Genomic DNA, 24,462 nt, shown 5'->3' with positions numbered 1-24,462 from the left:
GCTGTGATGTACCTGTGTACCTGTGTTCAGAGCTGTGATGTACCTGTGTTCAGAGCTGTGATGTACCTGTGTAACTGTGTTCAGAGCTGTGATGTACCTGTGATCAGAGCTGTGATGTACCTGTGTTCAGAGCTGTGATGTACCTGTGTTCAGAGCTGTGATGTACCTGTGTTCAGAGCTGTGATGTACCTGTGTACCTGTGTTCAGAGCTGTGATGTACCTGTGATCAGAGCTGTGATGTACCTGTTTTCAGAGCTGTGATGTACCTGTGTACCTGTGATCAGAGCTGTGATGTACCTGTGTACCTGTGATCAGAGCTGTGATGTACCTGTGATCAGAGCTGTGATGTACCTGTGTACCTGTGTTCAGAGCTGTGATGTACCTGTGTACCTGTGTTCAGAGCTGTGATGTCCCTGTGTACCTGTGTTCAGAGCTGTGATGTACCTGTGTTCAGAGCTGTGATGTACCTGTGTACCTGTGTACCTGTGTTCAGAGCTGTGATGTACCTGTGTTCAGAGCTGTGATGTACCTGTGTACCTGTGTACCTGTGTTCAGAGCTGTGATGTACCTGTGATCAGAGCTGTGATGTACCTGTGTTCAGAGCTGTGATGTACCTGTGTACCTGTGTACCTGTGTTCAGAGCTGTGATGTACCTGTGATCAGAGCTGTGATGTACCTGTGTTCAGAGCTGTGATGTACCTGTGTACCTGTGTACCTGTGTTCAGAGCTGTGATGTACCTGTGTACCTGTGTTCAGAGCTGTGATGTACCTGTGTTCAGAGCTGGGATGTACCTATAGCAGAGCTGGGATGGACCTATAGCAGAGCTGGGATGTACCTATAGCAGAGCTGGGATGGACCTATAGCAGAGCTGGGATGGACCTATAGCAGAGCTGGGATGGACCTATAGCAGAGCTGGGATGGACCTATAGCAGAGCTGGGATGGACCTATAGCAGAGCTGGGATGGACCTATAGCAGAGCTGGGATGGACCTATAGCAGAGCTGGGATGGACCTATAGCAGAGCTGGGATGTACCTATAGAAGAGCTGGGATGGACCTATAGCAGAGCTGGGATGGACCTATAGCAGAGCTGGGATGGACCTATAGCAGAGCTGGGATGTACCTATAGCAGAGCTGTGATGGACCTATAGCAGAGCTGGGATGGACCTATAGCAGAGCATGTATAATGTAATGGTGTGTTCCTGTTCTTCTCCTCAGGGGGCTAAACTGCCCATGTCCATCATCATCGTTGGAGTGGGACAGGCTGAGTTTGACGGTAAGAAGCTACATCTCTTCCTGACATTATTGCTGTTAATATAATTATATTACATGCCATGTAACAGATGCTATAGCCACTTATAGATGCTATAGCAACTTACAGTTATGAGTGTACTGATTTTACGTACAGCTGGCCCCGGGAATAGAACCCGCCAGTGTCATGATCTATTAACTGAGATACAGATGATTATTACAGCATTACTACACATACTGCAGTTGGACCTGAAACCTTTTCACTTACAGTAGTTTACAATACCTGTTGTTGTAGTTTACAATACCTGTCGTTGTAGTTTACAATACCTGTTGTTGTAGTTTACAATACCTGTTGTTGTAGTTTACAATACCTGTCGTTGTAGTTTACAATACCTGTTGTTGTAGTTTACAATACCTGTTGTTGTAGTTTACAATACCTGTCGTTGTAGTTTACAATACCTGTTGTTGTAGGTTACAATACCTGTTGTTGTAGTTTACAATACCTGTCGTTGTAGTTTACAATACCTGTCGTTGTAGTTTACAATACCTGTTGTTGTAGGTTACAATACCTGTTGTTGTAGTTTACAATACCTGGTGTTGTAGTTTACAATACCTGTTGTTGTAGTTTACAATACCTGTTGTTGTAGGTTACAGTACCTGTTGTTGTAGTTTACAGTACTTGTTGTGGTAGTTTACAATACCTGTTGTTGTTGTTTACAGTACCTGTTGTTGTAGTTTACAATACCTGTTGTTGTAGTTTACAGTACCTGTTGTTGTAGTTTACAGTACCTGTTGTTGTAGGTTACAATACCTGTTGTTGTAGCTTACAATACCTGTTGTTGTAGTTTACAGTACCTGTCATTGTAGTTTACAATACCTGTCGTTGTAGTTTACAATACCTGTTGTTGTAGTTTACAGTACCTGTTGTTGTAGGTTACAATACCTGTTGTTGTAGTTTACAGTACCTGTTGTTGTAGGTTACAGTACCTGTCATTGTAGTTTACAATACCTGTCGTTGTAGTTTACAGTACCTGTTGTTGTAGGTTACAGTACCTGTTGTTGTAGTTTACAGTACCTGTTGTTGTAGTTTACAATACCTGTTGTTGTAGTTTACAGTACCTGTTGTTGTAGTTTACAGTACCTGTTGTTGTAGGTTACAATACCTGTTGTTGTAGCTTACAATACCTGTTGTTGTAGTTTACAGTACCTGTCATTGTAGTTTACAATACCTGTCGTTGTAGTTTACAGTACCTGTTGTTGTAGGTTACAGTACCTGTTGTTGTAGTTTACAGTACCTGTTGTTGTAGTAGTTTTCGATAACAATATCAATAAAATGACTACCTGGTATTATTAATAATCACATTTGCTGTTCTCTGAGTGCTGGACCTAAAACGTTATAAAGACCTGTTTAGACTTAATGTTGAAACCTTTAGCTGATATTTATTGTTTAAACTTTAACCAGATCTGCTGATATATTATTTAATGTATGACGCTGACCTTTAATATATTCAGACAACTAATCAAAAGGCACTCTGCAGCCGCTCCACGTTCCATCATTACCATTCACCTACCCTGAAAGATAATTGATTGAGAGTGAGTCCACGATTAACTGATTAAATTTATACAATTCAGACATGCAGAAGCCAGGTGCTGTGTTGCTCTCTCGTTTCTAGCAATTAGCCAGACGAATGACCTGCAAGACAATTAGCAACTAATTTTGATTCAATAGAGGAGAGAGAGAGAGAGAGAGAGAGAGAGAGAGAGAGAGAGAGAGAGAGAGAGAGAGAGAGAGAGAGAGAGAGAGAGAGAGAGAGAGAGAGAGAGAGAGAGAGAGAGAGAGAGAGAGAGAGAGAGAGAAAGAGAGAGAGAGCGAGAGAGAGAGAGAAAGAGAGAGAGAGAGAGAGAGAGAGAGAGAGAGAGAGAGAGAGAGAGAGACAGAGTATCGTAGTATGGTGTTGAGTGTGTTTTGGTGTAATGTAGTTTGAAGTGGTCAGGACTAATGGCTGGGTTCATCAGAGTTCTTATGAATTTCAATTAGAGTTCTGATTAACGAGCTGAGGATTATTAGATGCTCTATCGTCAGGCAGAATAGATTAGAATTGAGACAGGTCATCTCAACATGAATGTGGTTCCTGTCGGAGGTAGAATCTGAAGAATTTATGAAAATAACATGTTTGTGTTTTGCCAGTAAGAAAGAGGAAAAATAAAGTGATTAAGAAATCAATTCATAAACATACGTGTAGTCAGAGCATGAGTTGACCAGCTGGAAAGTGTCTTTACTGACATTTACAACCTCTCCCTGTCTGAGTCTGTAATACCTACGTGTTTGAAGCAGACCACCATAGTGCCCCTGCCCAAGAACGCCAAGGTAACCTGTCTAAATGTCTACCGCATCGTAGCACTCACATCTGTAGCCATGAAAAACATTGAAAGGCTGGTGATGTCTCACATCAACACCATCATCCCAGACACCCTGGATCCACTCCAATTCACATACCGCCTCAACAGCTCCACAGATGACAAAATCTCTATTGTACTCCACACACTCCCCTTTCCCACTTAGACAAGGGGAACACCATAGTGTTCAGCACCAGCGTTTAACACCATAGTGCCCTCCAAGTTCATGACTAAGCTAAGGATCCTGGGACTGAACACCTCCCTCTGCAACTGGATCCTGGACTTCCTGACGTTCCGCCCCCAGGTGGTGAGGGTAGGCAACAACACGTCCACCATGCTGACCCTTATCACAGGGGCCCCTCAAGGGTCCATGCTTAGTCCCTTCCTGGACTCCCACGACTGCGTGGCTGTGGCCACAGACGACTCCAACACCATCATTAAGTTTGCAGACGACGCGATGGATTAGGCCTGAACACCGAAGACGATGAGATGAGGAGATCAGGGAGGAGGTCAGTAACCTGGCAGTGTGGTGCCAGAAGCACAACCTCTCCCTCAACGTCAGCAAGACAAAGGAGATGATTGTGAACTATAAGAAACAGAGGGCTGAGCACACACCCATTCCACACCCTAATTCACATCGACGGGACTTCAATACATCACTGGATCCGAGCTCCCTAGATAGTCAAGTTATTACCTCGTACCCCTACACATCAACTCAGTACTCATACCCTGTGTACATAGATAGTTAAGTTATTCCCCTCGTACCCCTACACATCAACTCAGTACTCGTACCCTGTGTACATAGATAGTCAAGTTATTACCTCGTACCCCTACACATCAACTCAGTACTGGTACCCTGTGTATATAGTCAAGTTATTACCTCATACCCCTACACATCAACTCAGTACTGGTACCCCGTGTATATAGTCAAGTTATTACCTTGTACCCCTGCACATCAACTCAGTACTCATACCTTGTGTACATAGATAGTCAAGTTATTACCTCGTACCCCTGCACATCAACTCAGTACTCGTACCCTGTGTACATAGATAGTCAAGTTATTACCTCGTACCCCTACACATCAACTCAGTACTGGTACCCTGTGTATATAGTCAAGTTATTACCTCATACCCCTACACATCAACTCAGTACTGGTACCCCTTGTATATAGTCAAGTTATTACCTCGTACCCCTACACAACAACTCAGTACTGGTACCCTGTGTATTTAGTCAAGTTATTACCTCCTACCCCTACACATCAATGCAGTACTCGTACCCTGTGTACATAGATAGTCAAGTTATTACCTCGTACCCCTACACATCAACTCAGTACTCATATCCTGTGTACATAGATAGTCAAGTTATTACCTCGTACCCCTGCACATCAACTCAGTACTCATACCTTGTGTACATAGATAGTCAAGTTATTACCTCGTACCCCTACACATCAACTCAGTACTGGTACCCCTTGTATTTAGTCAAGTTATTACCTCGTACCCCTAAACATCAACTCAGTACTCGTACCCTGTGTACATAGATTGTCAAGTTATTACCTCGTACCCCTACACATCAACTCAGTACTGGTACCCTGTGTATATAGTCAAGTTATTACCTCGTACCCCTACACATCAACTCAGTACTCGTACCCTGTGTACATTGATAGTCAAGTTATTACCTCGTACCCCTACAAATCAACTCAGTACTGGTACCCCGTGTATATAGTCAAGTTATTACCTCGTACCCCTGTACATCAACTCAGTACTCGTACCCTGTGTACATTGATAGTCAAGTTATTACCTCATACCCCTACACATCAACTCAGTACTGGTACCCTGTGTATATAGTCAAGTTATTACCTCGTACCCCTACACATCAACTCAGTACTGGTACCCTGTGTATTTAGTCAAGTTATTACCTCGTACCCCTACACATCAATGCAGTACTCGTACCCTGTGTACATAGATAGTCAAGTTATTACCTCGTACCCCTACACATCAACTCAGTACTCATATCCTGTGTACATAGATAGTCAAGTTATTACCTCGTACCCCTGCACATCAACTCAGTACTCATACCTTGTGTACATAGATAGTCAAGTTATTACCTCGTACCCCTACACATCAACTCAGTACTGGTACCCCTTGTATTTAGTCAAGTTATTACCTCGTACCCCTACACATCAACTCAGTACTCGTACCCTGTGTACATAGATAGTCAAGTTATTACCTCGTACCCTTACACATCAACTCAGTACTGGTACCCTGTGTATATAGTCAAGTTATTACCTCGTAGCCCTACACATCAACTCAATACTGGGACCCTGTGTATATAGTCAAGTTATTACCTCGTACCCCTACACATCAACTCAGTACTGGTACCCCGTGTATATAGTCAAGTTATTATCTCGTACCCCTGTACATCAACTCAGTACTCGTACCCTGTGTACATTGATAGTCAAGTTATTACCTCATACCCCTACACATCAACTCAGTACTGGTACCCTGTGTATATAGTCAAGTTATTACCTCATACCCCTACACATCAACTAAGTACTGGTACCCCTTGTATATAGTCAAGTTATTACCTCGTACCCCTGCACATCAACTCAGTACTGGTACCCTGTGTATATAGTCAAGTTATTACCTCGTACCCCTGCACATCAACTCAGTACTGGTACCCTGTGTATATGGTCAAGTTATTACCTCATACCCCTACACATCAACTCAGTACTGGTACCCCTTGTATATAGTCAAGTTATTACCTCATACCCCTACACATCAACTCAGTACTGGTACCCCTTGTATATAGTCAAGTTATTACCTCATACCCCTACACATCAACTCAGTACTGGTACCCTGTGTATTTAGTCAAGTTATTACCTCATACCCCTACACATCAACTCAGTACTGGTACCCTGTGTATTTAGTCAAGTTATTACCTCATACCCCTACACATCAACTCAGTACTGGTACCCTGTGTATTTAGTCAAGTTATTACCTCATACCCCTACACATCAACTCAGTACTGGTACCCTGTGTATTTAGTCAAGTTATTACCTCGTACCCCTACACATCAACTCAGTACTGGTACCCTGTGTATTTAGTCAAGTTATTACCTCGTACCCCTGCACATCAACTCAGTACTGGTACCCCGTGTATATAGTCAAGTTATTACCTCGTACCCCTGTACATCAACTCAGTACTGGTACCCCTGCACATCAACTCAGTACTGGTACCCTGTGTATTTAGTCAAGTTATTACCTCGTACCCCTGCACATCAACTCAGTACTGGTACCCTGTGTATATAGTCAAGTTATTACCTCGTACCCCTGCACATCAACTCAGTACTGGTACCCTGTGTATATAGTCAAGTTATTACCTCGTACCCCTACACATCAACTCAGTACTGGTACCCTGTGTATATAGTCAAGTTATTACCTCGTACCCCTGTACATCAACTCAGTACTGGTACCCTGTGTATATAGTCAAGTTATTACCTCGTACCCCTACACATCAACTCAGTACTCGTACCCTGTGTATATAGTCAAGTTATTTTAACTCGTTGTGTATTTATTCCTCGTGTTCCTATTTTCTTTCTCTCTGCATTGTTGGGAAGGGCCCGTAAGTCAGCATTTCACTGTTAGTCTACATCTGTTGTTTACCAAGCATGTGACCAATAAAACATTATTTTATTTTATTTTAAATACTAGGCACACACATTTGAAAATGCTTAAATCACAGAAATAGTTTTTCATCAAGTTCGTCATTGCTCTTGAAAACAAGATTTTCATCTCAATGAGACCAAGTTGTTGTAATGATGGGGAGGGTATGTCTAAAACGATTTGACACAAAAATCCTCTGTACTAGTTGTCCAGGCTCTGGTCTTGTGCCATCTTGATTACTGTCTGGTAATATGGTCAAGTGCAGCAAAGAAAGACCTAGAAAAGCTGCAGCTGGTTCAGAACAGAGCAGCACACCTTGCCCTTAACTGCACATACAGAACTAACATCAACAACATGCCATGTCTTTCCTGGTTGAGGGTTGGCAAGAGATGAACTGCTTCTCTTGTAGTTTTGATGAGAAATATTACTGTGATGAAAATTCCAGATTGTCTACATAATCAAATAACATTCAGCTCAGACACACATACATACCCCACAAGACATGCCACCAGGGGTCTCTTCAGACACCCATACATACCCCACAAGACATGCCACCAGGGGTCTCTTCAGACACCCATACATACCCCACAAGACATGGCACCAGGGGTCTCTTCAGACACACATACATACCCCACAAGACATGTCACCAGGGGTCTCTTCAGACACCCATACATACCCCACAAGACATGTCACCAGGGGTCTCTTCAGACACCCGTACATACCCCACAAGACATGCCACCAGGGGTCTCTTCAGACACACATACATACCCCACAAGACATGCCACCAGGGGTCTCTTCAGACACCCATACATACCCCACAAGACATGTCACCAGGGGTCTCTTCAGACACCCATACATACCCCACAAGACATGCCACCAGGGGTCTCTTCAGACACCCATACATACCCCACAAGACATGCCACCAGGGGTCTCTTCAGACACCCATACATACCCCACAAGACATGCCACCAGGGGTCTCTTCAGACACCCGTACATACCCCACAAGACATGTCACCAGGGGTCTCTTCAGACACCCATACATACCCCACAAGACATGTCACCAGGGGTCTCTTCAGACACCCATACATACCCCACAAGACATGTCACCAGGGGTCTCTTCAGACACCCATACATACCCCACAAGACATGTCACCAGGGGTCTCTTCAGACACCCATACATACCCCACAAGACATGTCACCAGGGGTCTCTTCAGACACCCATACATACCCCACAAGACATGTCACCAGGGGTCTCTTCAGACACCCATACATACCCCACAAGACATGTCACCAGGGGTCTCTTCAGACACACATACATACCCCACAAGACATGTCACCAGGGGTCTCTTCAGACACACATACATACCCCACAAGACATGCCACCAGGGGTCTCTTCACAGTCCCCGAGTCCAGAACAAATTCACGGCAACGCACAGTGTTATATACGAAATCTCCAATGACTCACGCAAAATGACCTTTAGAAATGGATTAATCAACATTTAATGGAACGGTGGGACTGTGAGGACGCACGCACGCACACACACACACACACACACACACACACACACACACACACACACACACACACACACACACACACACACACACACACACACACACACACACACACACACACAGGACTATAGAAAAGACTTGGACAGAAAGAGATAAAGAAACAAATAGAGAAAGTAGAGTAGAACCTGAACATTTTGTACTGGAACATATTTACCTCAGGAAATAGGAAATAGTCCTGTGAACAGATGATCAAATATTTCATGTGAAGCACACAAACACACACAACGAACACACGCACACACACACACACACACACACACACAAATACATACACACAACGAACACACGCACACACACACACACACACACACACACAAATACATACACACACACAAACACGCACACACAAGCACACACACACACACACACACACAAATACATACACACAACGAACACACGCACACACACACACAAATACATACACACACACAAACACGCACACACAAGCACACACACACACACACACACACACACACACACACACACACACACACACACACACACAACGAACACACGCACACACACACACACACACACACACACAAATACATACACACACACAAACACGCACACACAAGCACACACACACACACAAACACACACACACAAACACACACCCACAAATACACGCACACACACTAACACACACACACACACACACACTAACACACACGCACACACACTAACACACATCGTTTTTTAGTAGTAGTGTTTGTACATCGTATTTTACAATTGTGTGCCTGTCCTTGTTTATCATTGTATCATCAGTGTTTTTTTACTTGTCATATCTTGTGTTTTTGTGGAGCCCTGGAAGAGTAGCTGCTGCTTGAATTGATTTTAAAAGTGTTCTTGTGCGTGTTTTGTGCGTGTTTGGTGCGTGTTTGGTGCGTGTTTGATGCGTGTTTGATGTGTGTTTGGTGTGTTCTCTTAACCCTGCAGCCATGGTGGAGTTGGATGGTGATGACATCAGAATCTCTTCCAGAGGGAAGCTGGCAGAGAGAGACATTGTCCAGGTGACTCACACACACACACACACACACACACACTTTAGTAAGTCACACAGGCCATGAACACAGCTACGAACAAACACAGCTTTTCTTGACCAGTTGAAATGTCATGGCTCTCCCTAGGAGGTCTTTATCCAGTGAGGGGTATTGTTAGATTTTTTTTACAATCACTAGGACCCATTTCTCAATACTTAGGTCACTTTTCCACTTTTTCAAAACTCTTCACACAGTTCTCCTAACCAACTTTCAGCTTGAGCACAGCAGTGAATGTCACATAGAATAGAGAGTAAGGTGAGAGGAAAATAATTCCTCTATGGGGTTGAGGAATAGAGAGTAAGGTGGGAGGAAAATAATTCCTCTATGGGGTTGAGGAATAGAGAGTAAGGTGAGAGGAAAATAATTCCTCTATGGGGTTGAGGAATAGAGAGTAAGGTGAGAGGAAAATAATTCCTCTATGGGGTTGAGGAATAGAGAGTAAGGTGGGAGGAAAATAATTCCTCTATGGGGTTGAGGAATAGACAGTAAGGTGGGAGGAAACACCATCCTTGGATGGTCTGCAAACCACTCTGTGACTGCACTGGTGTGGTGAAATGCCACATTGTCCCATACAAGTACAAACGTTGGCCGGTGTTGTACGGCTCAATTAGCAGTTTGTCTAACAGCCATCCATCAGAGGATATTGCTGGACACATTGTGATGTTGTCCCCTCTGGCCCGAGATATCTACTAAGGCTCTTTTCCCAATCAAATTCCTTCCTCGCCACTGTGTTTTGGCCAAGTTGAAACCAGCCTCATCCACAAAGATGAATATGTGGGGTGTTTGCCTGGCTTCAATCTCAATGACTCTCTAAAATAAATCCACAAGGCAACATAAGAGTTAGTCTAATATGGTAGTTTACATTATACCTAAAAACCTGCCATTATGTGCCTCTGCCCTGTTTGGTTTTGTTCAAAACCAGTTCTGTATTTTATAGTAATTTTACCTGGACATATTGGTTCCTGAGTTGCTTGATTCGTTCAGAGTTCCTCTCAAAGGGGACAGTGTACAACTGCTTCATCCTGACTTGATGTTGTTTCAGGACTCTAGAAATAGTTATTGTTACATTGACTGCTAACACTCGTCCCGAATCTCAGTGAGTTTTATGCCATTGTTTCTGATGACCATATCAACGATTGCAGTTTCCTGCAAAGCAGTGAAAATCCTACCTCTCCTGCCTGTGGGAGGTAACCGGTGGATCCTAAGCAGAAATACAAAAACAATTACACACCAGTGGGTTTGGAGGCTTTGCTCAATTTACTTCTGTAATGAGCAGTTCAGTCAGATGCTCTTGCAGAATGCACATCTTACCTGTTGTTTTGCCAGAAATTTCTCACAATAGATTCCACTGTTGAGTGATGCAGATTTGGCTGCACTCTCAGACCAGCCTCTCTCATTGATAGACCATGATTTATTACATTATCAAGTATAGTAGCTCTAATCTCATCTGAGACTACAGCTCTTGATCTTCCTCTCAGTCTTCTTCCACCACGCATACGTACTCCTCTTCCTCTCCCAGCCACTCTTCTTCCTCTGTCAGCCACTTCTCTATCTCTGTCTGGGTCCATGTTTACATTACAGTACAGCATTATTCTAAGATGTCCCCTTTTGTATAGATGGTAATGACATTGAAAGACTAACACCTAGGTAGGTGTTCAGCTACAATGGGAATCAGCTGTGTTTGGTCTAATTGTATGGATAGTATTTCACTTTTTAGATTTGGATTATATTTAAATATGGTGTTACTGTAGAAATGTAGCAAATTAATGTCTTATTCAATTTTGTGTTATTTTTGGTTTTGAACATAAGTTGAACATAAGTTGAGCAGTTTTGAAAAGAGTATGTAAACATTTGCAAATTGGCCTGTATATAGAGTTTTGGTGGCGGTTGTGTCTGAGTGAGAAAAGAAATCATGACATTTGATGTAGTCATTGAATGTATTTTGTGCCAAAGCAATGAAAAATGATCCACAGTTTAGCCCATATAGACTGCTGTTGTGCTCACTGTGTGAAGGGTTTTGACCTAAGTATTGAAAAATGGGTCCTAGCGATTGTAAAAAAAATTTTTTTTTAAAAACTGTACATTTGAAGTGTTTATTTATAATGTCATATTCATGAGATGTTATGAGTAGTTGTCATAAGGTATTTTGTCTCTCCTTGCCAGTTTGTCCCATTCAGAGACTACATGGATCGTACAGGGAACCATGTCCTCAGTATGGCCCGGCTAGCCAAGGATGTCCTGGCTGAGATCCCTGATCAGTTCATCTCTTATATGAAGAGTCGGGGCATCAAACCCAACCCTGCACCGCCCCCCTACACACCCTCTGGACACACACCACACACAGATCTGACCACCTCACACACACACCTTTACACTGAGTACTGATGAGAGAGACACCATCAAAGATTTGCAACCCCTTGGAATCACGAGAGGGGAACTCTCTGTCTACTTCCTGATTGGAACATCGAGACAGGAAGTGATGTAAGAGGAAGCTATTAAAGCTACAGGTGTTTGTGTCAGAACTCTCCCGGACAGGTAACTCTCTGGACTGGGGAAGACAACAGTGTTTCTGTTCATTGTGGTTCTATCTATTCTGTTTGTCTCTCTGGAGGAAAAGAGAGACCACCATGGAGAGATTATATGTTGCTGTGCCATACAAGGACTATGGTGATCGATGACTTGTCTTTTTATCAACATACATGGGCCTGTGACTGTTTTCTCTTGTATTGTTAAAGAGCAGGTGTGATCGAGGGGTCATGTTGTGGTTGAAACTTGTGCCTGTCTGTAGAGGGGTCATCTAACCGACCAAGTGGAACCCTCGTGTGAACACTGACATCTCACCTTCCACCTTTGATCTTGCATGTGATTGGTGTATTGGAGCGAGTGTGTTAAGGTGGTGATGTTTTTAGAAACCTTTCCATCAGTTTACTAGTTTGTTTTGGCCCTCAGACATGTCCACATATTGATTTGTAGCTTCATCATTCTAGTATGTTTTGGGCCTCAGACATACATGTTGATTTGTAGCTTCATCATTCTAGTTTGTTTTGGGCCTCAGAAATGTCCACATATTGATTTGTAGCTTCATCATTCTAATTTCTTTTGGGCCTCAGACATGTCCACATATTGATTTGTAGCTTCATCATTCTAGTATGTTTTGGGCCTCAGACATGTCCACATATTGATTTGTAGCTTCATCATTCTAGTATGTTTTGGGCCTCAGACATGTCCACATATTGATTTGTAGCTTCATCATTCTAGTATGTTTTGGGCCTCAGACATGTCCACATATTGATTTGTAGCTTCATCATTCAAGGTGAAAAAAAGACAAGTATTTGAAATGTTTCGTTTCATTGCTTCACTAAGTTTTTCGTCCCATAAGTTATTGATTCTTCTCCTGCTTTACATTTCAAAGCATGTTTGTGTAGGATGACATTTGCCTGTATGCCTGTATTTATACTGTATCAAAGTGGCATGGATATATAAGGATATATAATAAATTTGTATTTGTTTAGTTATTTTATCATTTCTAGGTACCTTCCCAGTTTAGATTTCTCTACAACACACAGTTAGTTAGATAGTTAGCAATACGATTAAGCACAAGGGCGAGATGCATCAACCACCACAGCAATTGGTAGAACCTGTCTGTGACGTCATCGTAACTGTGACATACATAGCCACACCTGTAACATACATCATCATAAGTATTGGTTTTGATAGTTGACCAGGTCATATTTGGGATCAGTCAAAGATATTTAAAATATACAAATTATTACGCAATTCAAAAGCACAACAACAAAAAAATCTAATACTCTTTCAACTATTCAATTTTTTTTCTCTTTCTTTTCATCTCTCTCTTTCCATAGAGAATGGATTTTTGTTTATTGATATTAAACCTCTCCGGATAAAGACAGTAAATGTCTCCACTTGAAGAATATTTTATTCTATGAATGAATATTTTATTCTATGAATCCTTTTCATGATCAACAATAACTCGCCCACCAGTCCTTTATCTCTCTCTCTCTCTCTCTCGCTCTCGCTCTCTCTCCATCTCTATCTATCTATCTATCTATCTATCTATCTATCTATCTATCTATCTATCTATCTATCTATCTATCTATCTATCTATCTATCTATCTATCTATCTATCTATCTATCTATCTATCTATCTATCTATCTATCTATCTATCTATCTATCTATCTATCTATCTATCTATCTATCTATCTCTCTCTCTCTCTCTCTCTCTCCCTCTCATCTCTATCTTTCTCTCTCTCTCTCTCTCTCTCTCTCTCTCTCTCTCTCTCTCTCTCTCTCTCTCTCCCCCTCTCTCTCCATCTATCTCTCTCTATCTCTCTATCTCTCTCTCGCTCTCTCTCTCTCTCCCTCTCATCTCTCTCTCTCTCTCTCTCTCTCTCTCTCTCTCTCTCTCTCTCTCTCTCTCCCTCTCTATTTCTCTCTCTCTCTCTCCCCTCTCTCTCTCTCTCTCTTTCACTCACTCACTCACTCACTCACTCACTCACTCACTCACTCACTCACTCACTCACTCACTCCCTCCCTGTCCTCTCCTCCATTTGTCTCTGACTGTGTCCATTAGCTCTGGCCATCAGAGTGAGGAAGTTATAAGTATAGACATAGTCTGGTCACCTGCAGTGCAGCATACAAAGTCAGAGTGATCTCCTCAGCTAGATCAATACTCTGTAGGCCTTAATCATACTGTAGACCGCAGTCCAACCAAGCCTGATAAAGAACTAGGGCTGCATAATTACGGTAACTATATACCAAAAATGTAGAGGTTTTCCAGAAATCCCTGGTGGAAGATTTTCTGGAATCAGAAGGGGTAATTTTGGGTAATTTTGGGAAAGTTCATTTTGCCATCCGTTATACAACTCTCTCCTCTTACGAGTTGGAGTGATTTAGAGTTAAGAGTCAGAGTGATTTAGACCTAAAGTATTAATAATTAGTACTTTACAACAATACATATTCCTCCCCATCAACTTTAAGGAAAGTACTTAATTCTATTCCTTAAAGGTGTACTGGTACCTCCAGAGTATGTGTTTCATTATTTTTGGGGGGGAGATGATGATGATCGTATTGATATATCATATGGTAATATCCTTGTTTGTTTTGTTCTGGAATGTGTGTGATGATAAGCCATTTAATCTGCAGAGTACATTAACAACAAAAGTGAATAGAATTGCACATTGACTTGAATAGGCAGGTTCATTCTAGTAGTTCTATTTCTATATAGAAAGACAACATCTCTCCTCAAATCCTGATCTGTAGGGTTGCCAGATTGTGTACTGCACATCCCATCCACTCACCTGGGGCACAAAGGCAAGACAGTGTTTTATATGTCATAGCAGACATCTGTAACATAGACACCATCTTATCCAGATCATGTGCATGGCAGTGGCAAGTAATGGCAGCAAGTTCAGTGGACTGTTTGCTTTCTCTTCTGTTTGGTCTCTCGTGCCTGGCCATTTCTGTTGTTAGGGTTCTCTAGTTAGGAGATATCACCCATGGGGAAACTGTCGCCGACCAGCATGTTGCACAGTCCATTGTTTAATACTGTTTAAAATATGTGTTTTTTTATATACACCTCTTTCCATGTTTGTTGTTTAACTCTCTGTGTTTCTAAATTGCATGGTTCCCCTTTTTTCCTTTGAAGCGGTTTAAATTGTACATGATCGTTGTCATACGGTGTGTTGTGAAAGGCTTTCATTGGATTGCCATAAATTAAAATGAATTCAAAAAACGAATGACTACTGTCTTTTCATAGTTATGATTATTGATCATTGTCAAGCTCTGTCAAGTTGACGTCATTTCCGGTCACAACTTGCAGGCTTGTTTTCGAGTTGCTGTGCGTTTTGTTGCTAACCTGTTTTGCTACCTGACAACTTTACGGTTTTCACTTTTTAATTACCGTTCATATATTTATTTATTTTTTCCTCAACTTTTTCACTCCGGACGCTTTATCTGGACACGATTCGTCAGGACCTCCAACAGCCGAAGCTAAGTAGTAACATTAACATGATGACTTCTAATTGCAGCCGCTGTACTCGGCTTACGGCGAGGATAGCTGTGCTGCAAGCCCAGCTTCAGACGCAATCGTTAGGCAAGGGTAATTTCAGTGTAGGAAAGGATGAAATAGCGTCTGTGGCACCAGTAAGTACAGATAGTAGTGTAAATCCCCTGGCACAGTCCCCGCAGCCGGACAACTTTCTCACGGTTTCTGGAAGGAAATGCTGTAGGAACGCTCAACCGGTGTCGCTCATTCAGCCGACAGAAACTTTCAACCGGTTTTCCCCATTAAGCAGCGGGTCGGAGTCAGAGGCCGATTCTTCTCTGGTCTCTACTCCTCCCGTTACGGGGTCTGAGACGCCGAAGCTTCCCACCATTAGCTCTGACAAATTGAAAACTCTAGTCATTGGCGACTCCATTACCCGCAGTATTAGACTTAAAGCGAATCATCCAGCGATCATACACTGTTTACCCGGGGGCAGGGCTACCGACGTTAAGGCTAATCTGAAGATGGTGCTGGCTAAAGCTAAAACTGGCGAGTGTAGAGAGTATAGAGATATTGTTATCCACGTCGGCACCAACGATGTTAGGATGAAACAGTCAGAAATCACTAAGCGCAACATAGCTTCTGCGTGCATATCAGCTAGAAAGATGTGTCGGCATCGAGTAATTGTCTCTGGCCCCCTCCCAGTTAGGGGGAGTGATGAGCTCTACAGCAGAGTCTCACAACTCAATCGCTGGTTGAAAACTGTTTTCTGCCCCTCCCAAAAGTTAGAATTTGTAGATAATTGGCCCTCTTTCTGGGACTCACCCACAAACAGGACCAAGCCTGACCTGCTGAGGAGTGACGGACTCCATCCTAGCTGGAGGGGTGCTCTCATCTTATCTACCAACATAGACAGGGCTCTAACTCCTCTAGCTCCACAATGAAATAGGGTGCAGGCCAGGCAGCAGGCTGTTAGCCAGCCTGCCAGCATAGTGGAGTCTGCCATTAGCACAGTCAGTGTAGTCAGCTCAGCTATCACCATTGAGACCGTGTCTGTGCCTCGACCTAGGTTGGGCAAAACTAAACATGGCGGTGTTCGCCTTAGCAATCTCACTAGGATAAAGACCACCTCCATTCCTGTCATTACTGAAAGAGATCATGATACCTCACATCTCAAAATAGGGCTACTTAATGTTAGATCCCTTACTTCAAAGGCAATTATAGTCAATGAACTAATCACTGATCATAATCTTGATGTGATTGGCCTGACTGAAACATGGCTTAAGCCTGATGAATTTACTGTTTTAAATGAGGCCTCACCTCCTGGCTACACTAGTGACCATATCCCCCGTGCATCCCGCAAAGGCGGAGGTGTTGCTAACATTTACGATAGCAAATTTCAATTTACACAAAAAAAAATGACATTTTCGTCTTTTGAGCTTCTAGTCATGAAATCTATGCAGCCTACTCAATCACTTTTTATAGCTACTGTTTACAGGCCTCCTGGGCCATATACAGCGTTTCTCACTGAGTTCCCTGAATTCCTATCGGACCTTGTAGTCATAGCAGATAATATTCTAATCTTTGGTGACTTTAATATTCACATGGAAAAGTCCACAGACCCACTCCAAAAGGCTTTCAGAGCCATCATCGACTCAGTGGGTTTTGTCCAACATGTCTCTGGACCCACTCACTGTCACAGTCATACGCTGGACCTAGTTTTGTCCCATGGAATAAATGTGGTGGATCCTAATGTTTTTCCTCATAATCCTGGACTCTCGGACCACCATTTTATTACGTTTGCAATTGCAACAAATAATCTGCTTAGACCCCAACCAAGGAACATCAAAAGTCGTGCTATAAATTCACAGACAACACAAAGATTCCTTGATGCCCTTCCAGACTCCCTCTGCCTACCCAAGGACGCCAGAGGACAAAAATCAGTTAACCACCTAACTGAGGATCTCAATCTAACCTTGCGCAATACCCTAGATGCAGTTGCACCCCTAAAAACAAAAAAAATGTCTCATAAGAAACTAGCTCCCTGGTACACAGAAAATACCCGAGCTCTGAAGCAAGCTTCCAGAAAATTGGAACGGAAATGGCGCCACACCAAACTGGAAGTCTTCCGACTAGCTTGGAAGGACGGTACCGTGCAGTACCGTAGAGCCCTTACTGCTGCTCGATCATCCTATTTTTCTAACTTAATTGAGGAAAATAAGAATAATCCGAAATTCCTTTTTAATACTGTCGCAAAGCTAACTAAAAAGCAGCATTCCCCAAGAGAGGATGACTTTCACTTTAGCAGTGATAAATTCATGAACTTCTTTGAGGAAAAGATTATGATTATTAGAAAGCAAATTACGGACTCCTCTTTAAACCTGCGTATTCCTCCAAACCTCAGTTGTCCTGAGTCTGCACAACTCTGCCAGGACCTAGGATCAAGAGAGACGCTCAAGTGTTTTAGTACTATATCTCTTGACACAATGATGAAAATAATCATGGCCTCTAAACCTTCAAGCTGCATACTGGACCCTATTCCAACTAAACTACTGAAAGAGCTGCTTCCTGTGCTTGGCCCTCCTATGTTGAACATAATAAACGGCTCTCTATCCACTGGATGTGTACCAAACTCACTAAAAGTGGCAGTAATAAAGCCTCTCTTGAAAAAGCCAAACCTTGACCCAGAAAATATAAAAAACTATCGGCCTATATCGAATCTTCCATTCCTCTCAAAAATTTTAGAGAAGGCTGTTGCGCAGCAACTCACTGCCTTCCTGAAGACAAACAATGTATACGAAATGCTTCAGTCTGGTTTTAGACCCCATCATAGCACTGAGACGGCACTTGTGAAGGTGGTAAATGACATTTTAATGGCATCGGACCGAGGCTCTGCATCTGTCCTCGTGCTCCTAGACCTTAGTGCTGCTTTTGATACCATCGATCACCACATTCTTTTGGAGAGATTGGAAACCCAAATTGGTCTACACGGACATGTTCTGGCCTGGTTTAGATCTTATCTGTCGGAAAGATATCAGTTTGTCTCTGTGAATGGTTTGTCCTCTGACAAATCAACTGTAAATTTCGGTGTTCCTCAAGGTTCCGTTTTAGGACCACTATTGTTTTCACTATATATTTTACCTCTTGGGGATGTTATTCGAAAACATAATGTAAACTTTCACTGCTATGCGGATGACACACAGCTGTACATTTCAATGAAACATGGTGAAGCCCCAAAATTGCCCTCGCTAGAAGCATGTGTTTCAGACATAAGGAAGTGGATGGCTGCAAACTTTCTACTATTAAACTCGGACAAAACAGAGATGCTTGTTCTAGGTCCCAAGAAACAAAGAGATCTTCTGTTGAATCTGACAATTAATCTTAATGGTTGTACAGTCGTCTCAAATAAAACTGTGAAGGACCTCGGCGTTACTCTGGACCCTGATCTCTCTTTTGAAGAACATATCAAGACCATTTCGAGGACAGCTTTTTTCCATCTACGTAACATTGCAAAAATCAGAAACTTTCTGTCCAAAAATGATGCAGAAAAATTAATCCATGCTTTTGTCACTTCTAGGTTAGACTACTGCAATGCTCTATTTTCCGGCTACCCGGATAAAGCACTAAATAAACTTCAGTTAGTGCTAAATACGGCTGCTAGAATCCTGACTAGAACCAAAAAATTTGATCATATTACTCCAGTGCTAGCCTCTCTACACTGGCTTCCTGTCAAAGCAAGGGCTGATTTCAAGGTTTTACTGCTAACCTACAAAGCATTACATGGGCTTGCTCCTACATATCTCTCTGATTTGGTCCTGCCGTACATACCTATACGTACGCTACGGTCACAAGACGCAGGCCTCCTAATTGTCCCTAGAATTTCTAAGCAAACAGCTGGAGGCAGGGCTTTCTCCTATAGAGCTCCATTTTTATGGAACGGTCTGCCTACCCATGTCAGAGACGCAAACTCGGTCTCAACCTTTAAGTCTTTACTGAAGACTCATCTCTTCAGTGGGTCATATGATTGAGTGTAGTCTGGCCCAGGAGTGGGAAGGTGAACGGAAAGGCTCTGGAGCAACGAACCGCCCTTGCTGTCTCTGCCTGGCCGGTTCCCCTCTTTCCACTGGGATTCTCTGCCTCTAACCCTATTACAGGGGCTGAGTCACTGGCTTGCTGGGGCTCTCTCATGCTGTCCCTGGAGGGGGTGCGTCACCTGAGTGGGTTGATTCACTGTTGTGGTCATCCTGTCTGGGTTGGCGCCCCCCCCCCCCCCCTTGGGTTGTGCCGTGGCGGAGATCTTTGTGGGCTATACTCAGGATGGTAAGTTGGTGGTTGAAGATATCCCTCTAGTGGTGTGGGGGCTGTGCTTTGGCAAAGTGGGTGGGGTTATATCCTTCCTGTTTGGCCCTGTCCGGGGGTGTCCTCGGATGGGGCCACAGTGTCTCCTGACCCCTCCTGTCTCAGCCTCCAGTATTTATGCTGCAGTAGTTTATGTGTCGGGGGGCTGGGGTCAGTTTGTTATATCTGGAGTACTTCTCCTGTCCTATTCGGTGTCCTGTGTGAATCTAAGTGTGCGTTCTCTAATTCTCTCCTTCTCTCTTTCTTTCTCTCTCTCGGAGGACCTGAGCCCTAGGACCATGCCCCAGGACTACCTGACATGATGACTCCTTGCTGTCCCCAGTCCACCTGGCCATGCTGCTGTTCCAGTTTCAACTGACCTGAGCCCTAGGACCATGCCCCAGGACTACCTGACATGATGACTCCTTGCTGTCCCCAGTCTACCTGGCCATGCTGCTGCTCCAGTTTCAACTTCCACCTGACTGTGCTGCTGCTCTAGTTTCAACTGTTCTGCCTTATTATTATTCGACCATGCTGGTCATTTATGAACATTGAACATCTTGACCATGTTCTGTTATAATCTCCACCCGGCACAGCCAGAAGAGGACTGGCCACCCCACATAGCCTGGTTCCTCTCTAGGTTTCTTCCTAGGTATTGGCCTTTCTAGGGAGTTTTTCCTAGCCACCGTGCTTCTCCACCTGCATTGCTTGCTGTTTGGGGTTTTAGGCTGGGTTTCTGTACAGCACTTTGAGATATCAGCTGATGTACGAAGGGCTATATAAATAAATTTGATTTGATTTGATTTGATTTGATTTGATTTATAAAAGTTATAACTTTTCTGTCTTGTCGGGTTGGGTCCTGTTTCATTGTCATTGGGTCTCGGGGTCTATGTAATTAAAGCTGATAAACCACGGCTCTGCATAGCCTGGAACATATTTAATTTACGCTAAGAAGATTGATTGACTTCTATAAGGCTTAGCAAACATACAAAGACATAAACCAGAAGAGCAACTTCGCTGATAAACATACTTTTGTTGTCAGCTGGGTCCAATCGGGTCTGGTCTAACCCGGACCCATTACAGTACGGGTAGGGTCTAAGTCTGGTTGTCATCAGGGCCGCTCGGGTCCGGGTCTGATTGTCCTCGGTTCCGTTCGGGTCCTTTACTTAGATAACCTATTAGTTATTTCACTCAACAGACTGTACTGTAAGGACTGTAGACGTTTTGCCACTAACAACGTACTGTAGTCCTTCCTTAAACAAATTGTGAAATTACTGGATCACGATTTGTTTTATGAGGCTAATTCAAATATGTTTGCCTCTGGACAGTTTTTACAGCAGTGGGCTAAATCAAGGTCACACAGAGTGTTTCTTGGTAGTCTTAAACAAATCATAAAACACAACATGCAAGGCGCCCCACCTCTGCTTTCTGAAACAGGAGTCTGCACTGTGCACAGGGAGCTGCTGGGGATTTAATGGACCTTTTACAGAAGTGGGCTAAATCAGGGTCACACAGTGTTTCTTGGTCTTAAACAAATCTACTCTGAAAGAAAAGTATACACCTCACACACATGGTTATGGGTGTAAAAACAAGAAGATACCTGTACCATGTCAGATATAGAGGTGAAATGTGTTACGTTTTGAGTTTGCGTCCCAATATTACACTTTATGTACATCACAGAAGACTGAAATAGAACTAAACCGGAAACACAGAATTTTCAACATATTTTTTGAAATAATGTTTATTAATTAATGCTATATTGTAATTTACTTCACCACCATGGCCTGTTTATTGCCGTACCTCCCTTATCTTACCTCATTTGCACTCACTGTATATAGACTTATTTTTATGTTTATTCCATGTCAAATCAAATCAAATCTAATTTTATTTGTCACATACACATGGTTAGCAGATGTTAATGCGAGTGTAGCGAAATGCTTGTGCTTCTAGTTCCGACAATGCAGTAATAACCAACAAGTAATCTAACTAACAATTCCAGAACTACTGTCTTATACACAGTGTAAGGGGATAAAGAATATGTACATAAGGATATATGAATGAGTGATGGTACAGAGCAGCATAGGCAAGATACAGTAGATGATATCGAGTACAGTATATACATATGAGATGAGTATGTAAACAAAGTGGCATAGTTAAAGTGGCTAGTGATACATGTATTACATAAGGATGCAGTCGATGATATAGTGTACAGTATATACGTATGCATATGAGATGAATAATGTAGGGTAAGTAACATTATATAAGGTAGCATTGTTTAAAGTGGCTAGTGATATATTTACATCATTTCCCATCAATTCCCATTATTAAAGTGGCTGGAGTTGAGTCAGTGTCATTGTCAGTGTGTTGGCAGCAGCCACTCAATGTTAGTGGTGGCTGTTTAACAGTCTGATGGCATTGAGATAGAAGCTGTTTTTCAGTCTCTCGGTCCCAGCTTTGATGCACCTGTACTGACCTCGCCTTCTGGATGATAACGGGGTGAACAGGCAGTGGCTCGGGTGGTTGATGTCCTTGATGATCTTTATGGCTTTCCTGTAACATTGGGTGGTGTAGGTGTCCTGGAGGGCAGGTAGTTTGCCCCCGGTGATGCGTTGTGCAGACCTCACTACCCTCTGGAGAGCCTTACGGTTGAGGGCGGAGCAGTTGCCGTACCAGGCGGTGATACAGCCCGCCAGGATGCTCTCGATTGTGCATCTGTAGAAGTTTGTGAGTGCTTTTGGTGACAAGCCGAATTTCTTCAGCCTCCTGAGGTTGAAGAGGCGCTGCTGCGCCTTCTTCACAATGCTGTCTGTGTGAGTGGACCAATTCAGTTTGTCTGTGATGTGTATGCCGAGGAACTTAAAACTTGCTACCCTCTCCACTACTGTTCCATCGATGTGGATAGGGGGGTGTTCCCTCTGCTGTTTCCTGAAGTCCACATTCATCTCCTTAGTTTTGTTGATGTTGAGTGTGAGGTTATTTTCCTGACACCACACTCCGAGGGCCCTCACCTCCTCCCTGTAGGCCGTCTCGTCGTTGTTGGTAATCAAGCCTACCACTGTTGTGTCGTCCGCAAACTTGATGATTGAGTTGGAGGCGTGCGTGGCCACGCAGTCGTGGGTGAACAGGGAGTACAGGAGAGGGCTCAGAACGCACCCTTGTGGGGCCCCAGTGTTGAGGATCAGCGGGGAGGAGATGTTGTTGCCTACCCTCACCACCTGGGAGCGGCCCGTCAGGAAGTCCAGTACCCAGTTTCACAGGGCGGGGTCGAGACCCAGGGTCTCGAGCTTGATGACGAGCTTGGAGGGTACTATGGTGTTGAATGCCGAGCTGTAGTCGATGAACAGCATTCTCACATAGGTATTCCTCTTGTCCAGATGGGTTAGGGCAGTGTGCAGTGTGGTTGAGATTGCATCGTCTGTGGACCTATTTGGGCGGTAAGCAAATTGGAGTGGGTCTAGGGTGTCAGGTAGGGTGGAGGTGATATGGTCCTTGACTAGTCTCTCAAAGCACTTCATGATGACGGATGTGAGTGCTACGGGGCGGTAGTCGTTTAGCTCAGTTACCTTAGCTTTCTTGGGAACAGGAACAATGGTGGCCCTCATTAAGAATGTGGGAACAGCAGACTGGTATAGGGATTGATTGAATATGTCCGTAAACACACCGGCCAGCTGGTCTGCGCATGCTCTGAGGGCGCGGCTGGGGATGCCGTCTGGGCCTGCAGCCTTGCGAGGGTTAACACGTTTAAATGTCTTACTCACGTCGGCTGCAGTGAAGGAGAGACCGCATGTTTTCGTTGCAGGCCGTGTCAGTGGCACTGTATTGTCCTCAAAGCGGGCAAAAAAGTTATTTAGTCTGCCTGGGAGCAAGACATCCTGGTCCGTGACTGGGCTGGATTTCTTCCTGTAGTCCGTGATTGACTGTAGACCCTGCCACATGCCTCTTGTGTCTGAGCCGTTGAATTGAGATTCTACTTTGTCTCTGTACTGACGCTTAGCTTGTTTGATAGCCTTGCGGAGGGAATAGCTGCACTGTTTGTATTCGGTTATGTTACCAGACACCTTGCCCTGATTAAAAGCAGTGGTTCGCACTTTCAGTTCCACACGAATGCTGCCATCAATCCACGGTTTCTGGTTAGGGAATGTTTTAATCGTTGCTATGGGAACGACATCTTCAACGCACGTTCTAATGAACTC

At 43.4% G+C, this 24,462-nt stretch overlaps 1 protein-coding gene across 1 annotated transcript; it reads left to right on the top strand.

Annotated features, from left to right (window-relative positions):
* The first annotated feature begins 704 nt into the window (after positions 1-704).
* On the top strand, positions 705-15,673 carry LOC116374404 (copine-8-like). Its single transcript, XM_031826813.1, has 3 exons — positions 705-1,275; positions 9,823-9,896; positions 12,090-15,673. The coding sequence occupies exons 1-3, from the start codon at positions 1,179-1,181 to the stop codon at positions 12,309-12,311; spliced, it is 393 nt and encodes a 130-aa protein (XP_031682673.1). The 5' UTR covers positions 705-1,178; the 3' UTR covers positions 12,312-15,673.
* The last annotated feature ends 8,789 nt before the right edge of the window (positions 15,674-24,462 follow it).

Source organism: Oncorhynchus kisutch, linkage group LG1 (genome assembly GCF_002021735.2).
Source record: "Oncorhynchus kisutch isolate 150728-3 linkage group LG1, Okis_V2, whole genome shotgun sequence".
Classification (NCBI taxonomy): Eukaryota; Metazoa; Chordata; class Actinopteri; order Salmoniformes; family Salmonidae; genus Oncorhynchus; species Oncorhynchus kisutch.
Note: the sequence above shows the minus strand (reverse complement) of the source record. Positions and strands in the feature narration are given on the sequence as shown.

What these genes read in the sequence shown, in the direction of transcription:
- LOC116374404 (XM_031826813.1), top strand. Translation starts at nt 1,179, where the DNA reads ATGTATAATGTAATGGTGTGTTCCTGTTCTTCTCCTCAGGGGGCTAAA. An exon ending in GGGACAGGCTGAGTTTGACG is followed by an intron (nt 1,276 to 9,822) that starts GTAAGAAGCTAC and finishes TTAACCCTGCAG; the next exon opens with CCATGGTGGAGTTGGATGGT. An exon ending in CAGAGAGAGACATTGTCCAG is followed by an intron (nt 9,897 to 12,089) that starts GTGACTCACACA and finishes TCTCCTTGCCAG; the next exon opens with TTTGTCCCATTCAGAGACTA.